Source organism: Apis mellifera, linkage group LG8 (assembly GCF_003254395.2).
Source record: "Apis mellifera strain DH4 linkage group LG8, Amel_HAv3.1, whole genome shotgun sequence".
NCBI lineage: Eukaryota > Metazoa > Arthropoda > Insecta > Hymenoptera > Apidae > Apis > Apis mellifera.
In genome coordinates this window covers 7,334,578-7,348,408 of record NC_037645.1, presented here as the reverse complement: position 1 = coordinate 7,348,408, position 13,831 = coordinate 7,334,578, and the positions used below count along the sequence as shown (strand labels likewise).

The 13,831-nt window shown below is 26.8% G+C and overlaps 1 protein-coding gene across 11 annotated transcripts; it reads right to left on the bottom strand.

The window, feature by feature from the left end:
• Positions 1 to 166: 166 nt before the first annotated feature.
• LOC409243 (A-kinase anchor protein 9) lies at positions 167 to 13,781 on the bottom strand. 11 transcript variants are annotated; one of them, XM_026442042.1, is made up of 22 exons: positions 13,514 to 13,781; positions 13,158 to 13,280; positions 12,847 to 13,104; positions 12,591 to 12,773; positions 9,927 to 12,527; positions 9,295 to 9,435; positions 8,882 to 9,156; positions 8,119 to 8,801; positions 7,932 to 8,059; positions 7,458 to 7,514; positions 6,684 to 6,851; positions 6,220 to 6,288; positions 5,616 to 5,930; positions 5,181 to 5,552; positions 4,896 to 5,102; positions 4,679 to 4,831; positions 3,033 to 4,617; positions 1,970 to 2,961; positions 1,610 to 1,894; positions 1,363 to 1,536; positions 908 to 1,291; positions 167 to 827 (listed from the first exon to the last, which is right to left on the bottom strand). In XM_026442042.1, the coding sequence occupies exons 1-21, from the start codon at positions 13,574 to 13,576 to the stop codon at positions 908 to 910; spliced, it is 9,216 nt and encodes a 3,071-aa protein (XP_026297827.1). In that variant the 5' UTR covers positions 13,577 to 13,781; the 3' UTR covers positions 167 to 827. The 11 variants fall into 11 exon arrangements, with proteins under 11 accessions (XP_026297827.1, XP_026297824.1, XP_026297821.1 ...); XM_026442039.1 differs by having other exon boundaries at positions 912 to 1,291; positions 1,976 to 2,961; XM_026442036.1 differs by having other exon boundaries at positions 912 to 1,291; positions 13,514 to 13,780.
• Between the last annotated feature and the right edge of the window lie 50 nt (positions 13,782 to 13,831).

The following is a 13,831-nucleotide window of genomic DNA, read 5'->3' as shown; positions in this document are numbered from 1 at the left end:
TTCAAATTTATTGCAAAATTGTACAAATCAGTATTTATCCAAAAAATATACAAAACAATGTCAAATTAAATTATAGATACATTTTTTGTTAAAATACATATTTATCATAAATTATATTATTGAAGGATGATTTATTAATTCCTATCACTGAATAACAATCTACAAAAAAAGACATTTTATATTTTATTCACAATACAAAAACGTACAGATTTTTAATAAATAAATATTAGAATACTTATTACAATGTACAAGGCACAAGTTTGTATTCTTATAATAACAATGTATATATAAGAACAATTTCTTTATCTATTATCTATTATCAGTAACTTTGGTAAAACACAATATATAAACGCTAATATAACATAATTTTGTTCAATTTGTTAAAAATATTAATAGTATTGAAATTATAGCACACAATATATCATTATCTAATAATGTAGAATAATGTAGAATCTTAACATGTGTTCGACAAATGATAATTTCTATACTACAGTTCTATATACATTTTGTAGAAAAAATACAGTTAAACTTTCAACAACATCTTTTCCAATAAAAATGCCCAGTTTTGAACGTTTTTGGTTGATAACACAACCGAAAACAGCAATCCCATGCGGTTTATACAATAATAACCGCATTCACAAAACAATGACGTGATATTTAAATCATAGTCTACAATAATTAGAAAAATTAGATACAAAACATAATACTATTCTGGAATAATTTGAAGATTTCCAGTTTCTGCCATGGCTAAACCCAATTTCTGTTGAATATTTTTCAAACGTTGATAATACTGTTCAAGTGTAAATCCATCGAAACCACCATCTCCGCTGAAAATTAACAAATAATTAATTATTTTAATTATATCAATTTAAAATAATTAAAATTAAATTTAAAATAATTAATTTACCTACTTTGAAGTGTTTTTATCTCGAACAGGAGGTGAATGATTCATAGCGGTTTTCTGAATTGGTAAAAAAGATTGATCTATATTCCATAATAATGTTTTTACGCCTATTCGTTTGCCAGTGTTCCATCTCACAATCAACCATTTCATTCTACAAATACTAATCACAACAAGTACTGCACTTCTAAAACGTACTTTTGGCGATTTCTTATTGCGACCTATTACTGCATAGGATCGTTGCACTTTAGTCAATTGAGCAAGTACAGATAAAGTATTTTCTTCAGACAATTGATAGCCGCCAACAATAGATAATAAATAGCGTTTCTGATAAGCTAGAGCCTTTCGTCTGCTATCTGCTCGCAGAAATTTCCCATAAAAATGTTGCAACTGTGAAAAAAAATATCATTAAATATGAAATAAATAAATAAATATATATATATGTATAAAATAGAAATTACTTTTTCTGTATGTTCTCGAGTGTTTAAATCTTGAGGTACTTTACTTCGTTTCACTTGACTTTCAAGTAATTTAATTCGTTGATTTAATTGTTCTTTTTCTTCCCTTGCTTTCATTAATTTCTCCTGAAGAATAGTTTTCTCTGTCAAATATTTTTCGTTGATATTCGTAAGATCCTATAAATGTAATATTATAGTTATAGAATGCAATAATATAAAATGATTAAGAATTTATTATTAAAGTTATTACTTCAATCTTCTGTAAGAATTTAGCAGGAACATTTTCGTTTGAGAACCTATTTTTCAATTCTTTCGTTAATTCTAATTCTCTTATCGTGTATGTTTTTATGTCTTGCTGTAACTCAGTGATCACATCTTTTAAGTTCTTTTCTTCATCTTTGGCAGTAGTCAGTTTTTTAATTAGATCACTTTCTCTTTCTTTAAGAGTTTCCATAGTTTCAGTTAATTTTACCTCACGTTCAAGGGATTCTGTCAATTCTCTTTTTAACTGCTTCATATCGGCTTCTAGATCCATCTAGAAACAACAATTAATTATTTATTAAAAATGATAGAAATCAATAATTATAAAAATATATATCTTTATACTAACTATTACTTCTCTAGCATTATTAATTTCTCTTCTTGAAGCTTTAAGATCATTGTGTTCAGAAGTACTTCTTTCCTGTCTTCTAGTTTCTGCATCAGACATGGTCTTGATTCTTTTCTGTAACCATTCACATTCTTCTTCTTTTGCTTTTAGTTCTTCTTTGGTACGCCTGAGATCAGTTTGCAAATGATCTTTGGTTCCCTCTATTAAAATCAAATTACTTATTAAATTCTCTTTTTTTTCTTCCTCTACTTCAAGTTGTTTCTCAATACGATTCTTCTCTATTTGTAATTTTTTCAAAGTATCTTTGAGCTCTACATTATTTTTTTCTTCTTTTTCAAAGTTTTCCATTAATAATAGATATTTCTTTCTTTCATTTTCCAAAAGATCTGTTAATTTCGGTAAGTCATCGGCTTTCTGGGATTGTACATGTTCTTTCATCAAACTCAATTGCATTTCTAAATTTTTGTATTCCTGTCGTAGTAAGTTCAATTCATTTTTAAGCTTTGCCTCATTATCTAAAGAATTTTTTTGTTTATTTTGAAGAAAATCTATTAATTCTGAATTCCGGATATGTTCAATTTGCATTGTTCTATGTTCTTTTTCAATTTCAATCTTTAACATTCTCATTAATTTTTTCTCAGAAGATAATTCATCATCTAATTTCACAACTTTCTTTGATTCTTCTGTCAAATCTGATTTAAGCTGGAAGATACGATTTTCATATTCCGCTATCTGACATTTAAGCATTTCTCTTTCAATTTCCAAATCGTCTTTCAATTTTTTCAATTCTTCATTGATCTTGTTAGCTTGAATTAGTTTTAATTTTAATTCCATATCCTGATATGGAGCAGAATTATGTTGTTTTTCACATTCAGTTTTATGTGTCTTTGTGTCACTTTCAATGGCGTTCATGATTTGTTTGTCTAAATGAACTGATAAATTTAATTCTCTTTGTACCATGTCTTCAATATCAGTATCATCCTGTGATCGTTCTGTAAGTACATGATTATTAAAATAAATAATATTTTATTTTATATTATCTTATATAAAAAAAAATACTTACGCGCAATTAATTTTAAATCAGACAACTCTTTGCTCATTTTGTCCACCATATCTCTTAACTCAGCAGTTAACTTCTTTTCATCCTTTAACTTTTTTCTCAACTCCACTACATTTCCAGATTCTTTCATTTTATTTTGTATAATTTCTAAAGCTTTGTGTAAATTCTTACCATCATCATTCATTTGTCTTATCATTTTATCTTTTTCTTTTAAATATTCTTGCAAATGATGAATTTCTTGATCCTTTTCATTAGATGGTGATGATGTTTCTGACACGCTAGTGCGTCTAGCCATTTCTTCTAATCTTCTAATAATCTGATCTCTGTTGTTTAGACCTTCAGTCAGTCTCTGAATTTCGGTTTGACATTCTAATAATTCTTGTTTAATCGATTGATATTTGGTCTTAAATTCGTATAATTGTTTGTTTTCATTTTCGATTTCAATATTGCGAGTTTGAATTGTTTCAATGGTAATATCTTTATCAAGAATTATATCTCTAAAATTTTGCACTTCTTTTATCTTCTCATGAAGCAAAGTAGTATATTTCCGTGTCTGTTCTAATTCTTGTTCCTTCTCTTCTATATTTTTCTTCAATTTAATATTTTCTGAATTCAGCTCCATTATAATTCTTTCATTCATTTGCATTTTGTTCTTATGATCTTGTATTTCTTCATCTTTTAATTTCAAAACATTTTCTATTTCTTGAAGATCTTTCTTTATTTTATTCTCTGATACTCGTGATAATTCATATTGATTTTGATAGAAATATTTGTCTCTAGAAAGTGTTTCTATTACCTCTTTGAATTCTGTTTGTAATTCATCATAATGTTTCTGTAAAGTAATTAAATCATTTTCTTTTTTATTTAAAATTGCTGATTTTGTATTTAATTCCTCTTTCATTATCTGCAATTGATTCTCTAACTTCTCCATTTCATTTAAAGTTTCATTAATAGATGTTTGAGTATATTTTATTGATGTAACACAAGATTTATTACTATCATTTTTCTCATCAATATGTTTTTCTGGAGATTTCTGTCTTTCTTGTCTTGACTGAGTAACATGATCAGTTTTGTCATTGGAAAGATTATTTTCTGATGAGGAAGTCTTTAATTCTAGACCACTGTGTAACAAATCTAACATTCCAGATTGTTGACTAGAAGTTGCAGATAAGCTCTGAGAACCAAGATCCAAAGGAGGAACTTGAGGATGAATCATTTTAGCACTGTCCATCAAAGGCACAATTGAATCGTCTATATTTTTAAGAGTAAATGGAACTTTAAAAGTAGATACATTAGGTAAGTTTTGAGTTGTATTAATTCCTCTAATAGCTTCTGCAGTCTCTTCACATTCCGAATGAATTGATAATATATCGCTTAATGTACGTGCACTATTCTTTGCCTCTGTTTGACGTGCTAACTCTCTTAATTGCGTTTCATCTAGATTTAGCGAAGAATACATTTCAAGTTGTTTTTCTTTTTTGGATAATTGTTCTTTCAAATGATCTATTTCCTCGTTTTTATCTGCTAACATACTATCTATTAATTTTGGTAATTCCAATTGAGCATGTTCTTGAACGCCAACTTTTGCCTAATAATAATTTTATTTAGTTAAATACGATATTTATAGATATTTAATTTAAATTATATACCTGGAGAATTTTTTTTTCTTCTTCTACTACTTCCAGATGTTCTTTCAACTTTTGAATTGTAACACTTTCTACTTGTACCACATTTGCAATCTCTGCTTGTTTCTCTTGTAATAATTGGTTAATTCTATCTAATTGATTCTTCATATCCTTTAACTAAAAAGTAAAAAATATTTCATAGAAAGTGACGATAAAAAGAAATATATTATTTAATATTTACTTCTAAATCTTTATCAGCAATGGTTCGTTCCAAAGATTGAAATTTTGTATTAGCTTCATGAAGTTGTAATTCTAAGCGAGATGTTGCTTGTCTTTGAGCAAATGGAGCACTTTGCTTATGCTGTTCCAATCTACCACGCATTGATTGTATTTGGAATAATTGTTCAGAAGCTGTTTGTTGAAGAATTTCTTGTTCTGCTTGTAATTCCTGTAAAAAAAAAAAAGAAAATTTTTATAAAAAATTATATAAGAATCAAATTTTTTTTATTTAATTTTTTTTCTTTACTTCATTTTGATTTCTAAGTGCTGTCACTTGCAATTCTAAGTCTTTGATTCTTTTGAAAGCTACTTCTTCGGCTCTAGCATGTTTTAACATTTTCTCTTTAAGTTTTAAAAGTTGGTCAAGAGGTAACATAGGTGGAGCAGTGGGATCATCTGGTGTAGGACACCGTGTAGCATCTATTTGATCTCTGATAGACACATCTTCACTTGGTTGGCTTAAACTTAAATTGGAACTGCACATGTGTGCAGATTCTAATTCTTTAATTCTTTTATCTAATTGATTTTGCATATCACGAAGTTCCGTTTTCATTTGTTTCAATGCAGCAGAATTTACGTTGAATTGTTCAGAACTTAATTTATGTTTTCTTAATTCCTCCTATAAAATCGTATTTTAGAAACAAATATTCTATACAATTTTCGATAATAAATTTAAATTTACCTGTAAATGAATAATGTGTTCATTCAGTTGTTTGCTTTCACTACCCATTTTAACAGCATCCAATTCTTGAACTAATTCATGCTGATTTTTAGTCTGTGCAGCAATCACAGTTTCTAATTGATTGATTTGTAATTGCAAAGATTCTTCTTTCTCAGTTTTAATTTGTAACTGTTGTTCTAAGTCTGTGATAATCTCTCTAAGTACCCAGATTTTGTCAATAGCTGCTTTGAGTTCACTCTCGGTTTCATTTTTTTTTGCTTCTGTATCAGACATAAGAGAGGACATCTCTCTCATTTGAGATTCCAGAACTTCTACCTAGATTACATTTAATTTTTTAATAAATTCTTCGTTTTTTAAGTTTAATTAATTACCATAACCATAATTAGCTGCTAGAAAGCACCACCAATATGTAAAGCACACAAAAATATATAATTTGTTCAAAGTTACAATGAATTAAAAGTTTCATGCATAATACATTTGTTAAAATAAAATATATATTACTTTATTTTTTATTCAATATAGTTCAAATTTAAAATATTATTAAGTATATTCTTATAATTCTTATAATATTACTTATAATTCTTATAAGTAAGTAACCACTCACAGTTGCATCGATGTCAGATGCTTGAAGCGTAGGGATGTCTGATGTTGCTTCAGGTGATAATGTGGACTGCTTTGTGCGACAAACAGAAAACCAAAACCAAAGTGCAGAAAAACTCGTGTTAAGAGATTAGTAAAAATGCGTGTTAATAATAAGCTGCTTAATTACTGCAATATAGCTAATGACAATTATAAAAAATAGATTTAAATTATATATGATATCTTAAAATTTTTCTATTAGTTTCATCAATTTATATGAGATCAGTAAAAATTGTGAAAATAATCCCAATCCAAAACAAATAAAATGAATTATTTCTATATCTGAAAGTTTTTGTATCTGATTGAAATGAATTATTATTATACAAGAAGAGTTTTCATAAAAGCCATATGCCTTAAATGCAAACAAATATTTCATTTTTCGAATTTGTTGATCATTTTTTAAACAATATAAAATTTCTTGAAACTCACTTCAGATGTGATACGTTGATCTCTTTCTTTCTCTCGTTCACGCTCTTTAAGTTGTTCCTGCAGAATATGTATTTGTTTTGCAGCTTCATCTCTCTCTGCTTCTCTTTCACTTGCTTGTTCATCCAAAAATTTACGGGTTGCTTTTAATTGTTTATCTGCTGCCTCGATCTACACATATATTCTTTTAATTAATATAAATAAAGATTCTATGATGTATTAAAATAAGTTAACAACAATCTTGAATTAAAAAATCAATAAAATATATTTTTTAATAACTAAAATTAAAAATTTTAATCATATTTATATTAATACGCATTCAATAAATTATATTATAAAAAATGAAATTATAAACACATTATATATAAAAAAAAATATAAAACAAACATCAATTGAATAAAATAATATATATCTACAATTTGTAAAAAAATATTCAGTAATTCTTTTCAAGCATATTTGATTCTATTTTCAGATATTTAATAAGCAATCTGAAAGAATAAGGAAAAGTTAATTACATGCATATAAACTAGCATTAGAGAGAAATACATTTTTAATATAATATATGTCTCCAATATTCATCAAGATATTATTGTTATTTACATATACTAGCACGAAATTTAATCATTTGTAATACCATTTATAAACTTTGTTAGAATTGCAAAAAATTTATAAAATTATTATTAATTTATTACAAAATATGTGCAGTTTTAAAGTTTAGCGCTAAAATTAACTTACGGAGCAGATTTTTATAATAGTATTAGTAAGTCTATAATTTACCTTTCGGTGGCAAACCCTGTGAATGTATGGGGTAGGAGTAGGTTCTAAAGGCACCTGCTGCAGATAACAGAACGCTAATCAATCGTTTTAAAACTGCATTATAAAGCTATACATTTTTATCTGTCGTTCTGTTTTTTCACTTTTTTTTTATTCCATATATTTCTTTTTGAAAATGTTTTTTTTTTATTTCAATCATTTAAATATTAAATAATAGGAAAATCAAAATTAAATCTTAATAAAAATATTGATATAGAGAAATAAACAGTATTTATGAATTAAAAAAAAATTTTGTGGAATATATATAAATAATTAAGCTTAAGTACATAGAAAAATTAAAATAATGAACTACCAAAAACTAAATTCTCATTTTCAATATGCAATACACCACAAATATTTCGTATATAGCATACCAATTCTATATAATAAAAATACATGCAATCTGTGCATTCTTTAAAAGAAAAATTTTTAGTTTACCTGTTGTTGTAAGTCTTCCTTTTCTTTTTTAGCTTCTTCCATCAATTTATCACTCTGTCTAGACAATTCATCTATCAATTGTAACAATTCTGTACAATCTCCTCCTCCATTTGATAATACATGTCTGACTAAAAAATAAAATATAAATATAAAAATATATACTGAAAAATTATTTCATTTTTCATACCTTTCTCTTGTAATTGTGAAAAGTCTTGTAATGTAGTATCAATACCCACATCATAATTTTCCCCATAACCTTCTGTGATTGTTTCTTTTTTATTCTCTGCATTAACCAACTTTCTTTGGAGATCGAAAATAGTCATTTTCTGATGATCAATTTCTTCTTGGTAACCCATAATTAAAGTTTCAGCATGATGAAGTTTCAAATTTAATTCTTCATTCATTTTATTCAACCAAAAAGTATCTTTCGAAGATAATTTTCCTTCAATTGATGAAGTATTAAGAATTTCAGCACTCTCAGACTTCAAACGAAGTATGCAATTGTTTAATTCTTGTTTTAATTTTTCTGTTATATTATCATCTTCTTCTAGAATAGTTGGTAAAGTTTCAACATTGCTGTTTATTATTGAAACTATTTCTGTAGTTTTTGGAGCAAAATGCACCTTTCGGACAATCATCTCAGATAAATTCAATGAATCCTTTTTTGAACTCATTTTTAATTCATTACATTTCAATCCTTCAGTTTCATCAAATTGCATGGTTTTTTCATTATTAACACTATCAGATAATTGCTTTTTAGTAATTTCAGTAAAAAGAGTGTTATTAATTTCTTCTTCACAAACAATAAAGTATTTTATCAATTCTTCAATTAAAGTTTTAAGAGTGGTGCATGTTTTAGTTAAATTATTTCTATTTAATAAAAATAAAATATATTTTTTTAAAATAAATATCAATAAAAATAATTTTTAATTTTATCGAAATGTAAATACCTTTCTTCAAAAATCTTATTATCTATTAACAAACTTCTATCACCACAATAATTTTGGAGATATTCTGATTTAATTTTATTAAGTTCTTCTCGATGACAATCAATCATCTTAGTCACAGTTCGAGAATGCTCTTCTTTTAAATGTTGCACCTCTTCAATATGTGTATTTTTGAGCAGTTGCATTTCTTTTTTTGCATTACCAGTTAGTTTATCTCGCAATTCTAGCAATTCTATTGGCCAATTGTCTTCTACGTCCGACTCGATCGTTAAAAGTACCTATTCGTTAAATTACAATAATATAAAAATAATAAATTGAAAATAATATTTCAATACAAAATTAAATCAAATAAATGTTCTAATAAATTTTTGCAAGTTCTATAATACATTGTAAATTGTAGCTAAATCTAAAGCTACCTGAATTTGTTCTTGAAGTGCATTAATAATATCCAATTTAGCTAGCGCAACTTGTTCTTCCAATTGATGGTTGTAGGCTGCTCGCAGTTGCGTTAATTCACCGTTTTCCAATGCACCCGCATCCCATTCTGTTTGACAATGCTGCATGCACACGATCACACAATAGCTGTTAGTTACAAGAGAAACTGTACATTGTGAATCTATCTAGTTTGGGCTTCTATTTTCCAATTGATTCATATCCAAATTAATTCATAATCCAAAATTCCTACTATAATTTTTATTAATTGATAAAATTTATTAAAAAATGTTTTAAGAATTTTAAAAAAAAATCAAAAAGAAAAACACAAAATACATTCAAATTAAAAAATCATGCATTTTTTAAAAAATATATAAATGCTATTATAAAAAAAACATATCATTTAAATTAAAATAAAACATTTAAAGTGCAATCTAATATACATAAAGAAGTAAATCAAAAAATTCAATTTACATTAACATGTAACATATATTTCTAAAAAAAAAAAAAGCAGTTGTATTGCACAAAAATGATATCCAACATTTAATATAACAAATAACAAATAAAGTGCATTAAATATACAAAAGTGCATAAAATGTTTGAAAATTTTACTTGCCTGATTCACCATATTTCTTAAAAATCCATGTTTCCTTTCTTTATTATTGTATAGTTCTTTTTCATATATATTTTTCTGGTCTTCCAAAGCTTTTTCATAATTTAATTTCATTTCTTGTCCCTCTATTATTTTGTTTTGCAATTCTTGTTGTAAAGTTTTTATTTCATATTCTAGTTCAGATTTATTGTAAGTATTAAAATTTTTACTAGAATATTTAGATTGTTCATCTCCAATTGGAGAACCAAGTCTTGAATTATGTTCGGATATATTAGAAACATTCAAACAATCGCCTGCACCTCCGAAATATAAATCTTCAGTTATATCAGCAATTTCACTGTCATTATCTGACATTTTTTTTGATTGCTGACTAAATATTTCTTCAGAATATTGTTTTTCCATTAATAAACATTTTTGTTCGAAATACATACGCAATTCTTCCATCTCTTTTGCGTGTCGCTTTTCCAATTCGATTTTAAGATCATTTAGTTCTGTTGTGCCTTCTTTTAAACCTAACATCAATGATTGTACTTTTCTAATTTCAGATGTAGTTTCAGTTTTTATAGCATTTATTTGCTCATCATGAACGTGAATTAATGTTTCAATTTCTTTGCGTAAAGTTTCCTTTTCTGATCTTAACTGATTTATAGATTCTTTTAATAAATATAGATTGTCTAATTTTTTTTTCAAAACTCTATTTTCTTCCATTTTTTGTTCCTTTTCTGTGGTAAGATTTTCTGAGAGACTAATATAATATTTCAATTTGCTTTTAATTTCTTCATAGTCTGTTTGTTGGTTTAAATGTTCTAATTCTTTTCGTAATCGTTCATTTTCTTCTAATACAAATGTTAATTTTCCTTGTAATGATACTCTTTTATTACTACTATCAAGATTTTCATTTTTTTCGGATAAAGTTTTATTTTTATCTAAACTTTGATCATGCATCATACTAACAGAATCATCAACAATTCTATCTAATTTATATTGCTTCATCAAGGCACTATTGTAACTGGATGATGGCACAGAGATATCTAATTTACTGTCATTTAAAGCTAAGGTTTGATTCAATTTCTCCTCTACCTCTGCACATTGAGCCCATGCTGTGGCCAATCCATTTTTCAATTGTTCACGTTCTTGTTCAGATTTTTTCAATTTATCTGTTAAATCATACATTTTCTTTATACACTCTGCAAATTCTGTTTCTTTTTGTTCAAGGATTATCTTAAATTTCTTAATCTCTTGTTGATCCTCTTCAATTTTATGTAATAAATCATTAACAGTATCTTTCATATTCTGATTAGATAACTTCAATTCCTCTTCTAATAGTAAGGAACTCTGATCATCTAGCTCATTCTTTTTCAAGGAAATCAGTTCGGATTTATATTTGTCGCATACATTTTTCATATCTTTAAGTTGTTTTTCATATGATTTCTTAATTAAATCTGTTTGCTCCAATTCCTCTTTTGACTTGCGAATATCCTCTTCAAGACCTTCAATTCTCTGAATTAGAAGTTTTTCTAATTCTGCTTTCTCCTCGAGTTTTTGTTTTGTTAACTGATATTGAACTGCCACTTCATCAAAAGTCTGATACGTGGTTTCATTTAATTCACTCAAAGTACTCATATTTATACCACTAAGTCTAGATAATGATTTTTCTAAATCATATATCCTATTACTCAAAGTTTTTTCATGAGTTTGGCTGTTTTCTATTAATGATTGTGCTGCTGAGTATCTTGATGAGAGATCATCAAGCTTAAATTTTAAACTTTCATTTTCTTCTTTTAACATAGCAGCATTTGATAAAGCCTGTTCCAAAGAACGTTCAATACTTTCTTTTGATTCAAGAATTGCAGTTACTGCAATGTATTTTGAAGTAATCTCTTCTAATTGAAGTTTATGTAACTTAATCTGTTCACTTAACATCTCTTTTTCTTTTTGATTTTCTAGATTTAGAATATGTCTAGCTCTTTCTGACTGTACTTTAAACTCATTAAACTTCGATTTATATTCGTTTAATTCAGTTTGGGCAATTTGTTGAGATTCTGAGCGATTCATTAATTCAAGTTTCAAAGCTTCTACAGTTTTTTTATAATGAGTTAACTGTGTTTGAAAAATAGAAAGTTCTTTGGCATGTCTAGTATCCAAATCTGGCAGCTCCTTATTTAAACGATCAGCTAGAATTTTATTCTCTTCCTTCAATTGTTTTATTTCTTCTTCATACTTATCTTGAATATTTATTATTTCCTTTTCATGTTTAGTAGCTAGATCTTTCAATTCCTGCTGATGACGTGTAGTATTTATATTTGTTTCAGTTGTAAATTTTTTTAATATATGTTGCATATCTTGCTTTATTTTGTCTACGCGTGCTTCATATTGTTTCTGTTGCTCTAAAGTCTCAGTGATGTTTAAATTTTTATCAGCAGCACTTACACGAATTTGTTCATTTAAATTATTAATTTGTAACTTATAATCATTTATTTCTGCAACTCTAGTTTCTCTCTCCATTTCAAGAGTTTGTACATGCTCTAAGTTTTGAGCCAATTGACTATTTAATTTCTGTATCATTGATCTTTGATCATTTAGAGTTTTTTCTAAAGTATCAATCTAAAAAAAAAATTCAAAAAATAATTTTTCCAATCATTTTTTTGATCTGAAAAGTAATCTTACCTTTTCTTGTAAGCTTTTATTATTCATAGAACTAGTATTATCCTTACAAGGTATCTCCATTGCATTCAAAGCATTCAATTGACTAGCAAAATTATCTCTTGCAGATATTGCTTGTTGTAAAGACCACATTAATTCTTCTATTAGGTTATCTCTTTGATTCACTGCTTTTTCAAACTCTTGTAACTGTTTTACAAAACAAAAGACATAACTATCTACATATACTATGTCAAAAAAAGAAAAAAAATATTTCATTTACTTTTGTATGATACAAAGGTATAACATCTCTGCTAGGTATACTACTATTCTGGCTTTGAGAAGAATTTGGAGATGATGCTTCTGCTCTCAAATGATCTATTTCTGCATTTAAAGCTTCCACTATGGCTTCTTTTCCTTGTAATAATTCTTCTAATTGAGCCACTCTTCCTGCAAGACCTTCTAAATCTCCATCTGCTTCTCCTTCACTCATACTGACACTGCTTTGTGTCACATCTCTTGAAGAAACTCCTTCATGTACCTATAATTAACAAAACTAGAATTTCAAACAAATTAATAAATTTTTATTCTTACGTAAGATTCCCTATGTCCAATAGATTTGTCATTTCGGAAAGATTCTTCGTCAGATATTTCATCCATTTGATTATAACTTGTACCTTGAACTTTGCTAGCCTTTTCTGCCTTATATTTTTCCAACTAAATTAAATTAAAATCAAATCAAATATTTTATGCAAAATAAATTTTTATATAATTTTTTATTGAAGGAATTAAAATTTTTTTAAATACTTTATTTATTTTTCAAATTCATTATATTAAATAAATTTTAAATAAATGTTGTATATAACATAGGAATAACTTAAAAATAATTAAAAAATACTTGAGACTTAATGTCATAAAAGAAATAATTAATCTTAAGAAAAAAGACCTACTATTTCTCTACCCGCCTCCAAAGAGCGTCTTCTGCGCTCATCATCTTCTATTGCTTTACTCATTTCATTAAAAATCTGACCAACAATTAGCTGTTTAGTAATTGACGATAAAAAGCAAATCGATTATTAATTGTTGGACAATCTACAAGCTTATTCGATATACACTACATTTCAAACCCATGTGCTCAAATCGTTCACTGTAAAATGTTTGACCGTTGTCGACTTATAAAAATACGAATTACTATAGCGTCTGACATTGTACCATAAATTTTTCATGAGATAGATCGTGATCTAACACTGATCAAAAACACTTCACAA

Bases quoted from the DNA above. Each gene is read 5' to 3' on its own strand.
- LOC409243 (XM_026442036.1), bottom strand. From the start codon at position 13,576: ATGAGTAAAGCAATAGAAGATGATGAGCGCAGAAGACGCTCTTTGGAG. The intron at 8,802-8,881 runs GTATTTACATTT...TTTATTAAATAG, and splicing joins AATAAGATTTTTGAAGAAAG to AAATAATTTAACTAAAACAT. The intron at 1,895-1,969 runs GTTAGTATAAAG...TGTTGTTTCTAG, and splicing joins ATAATGCTAGAGAAGTAATA to ATGGATCTAGAAGCCGATAT.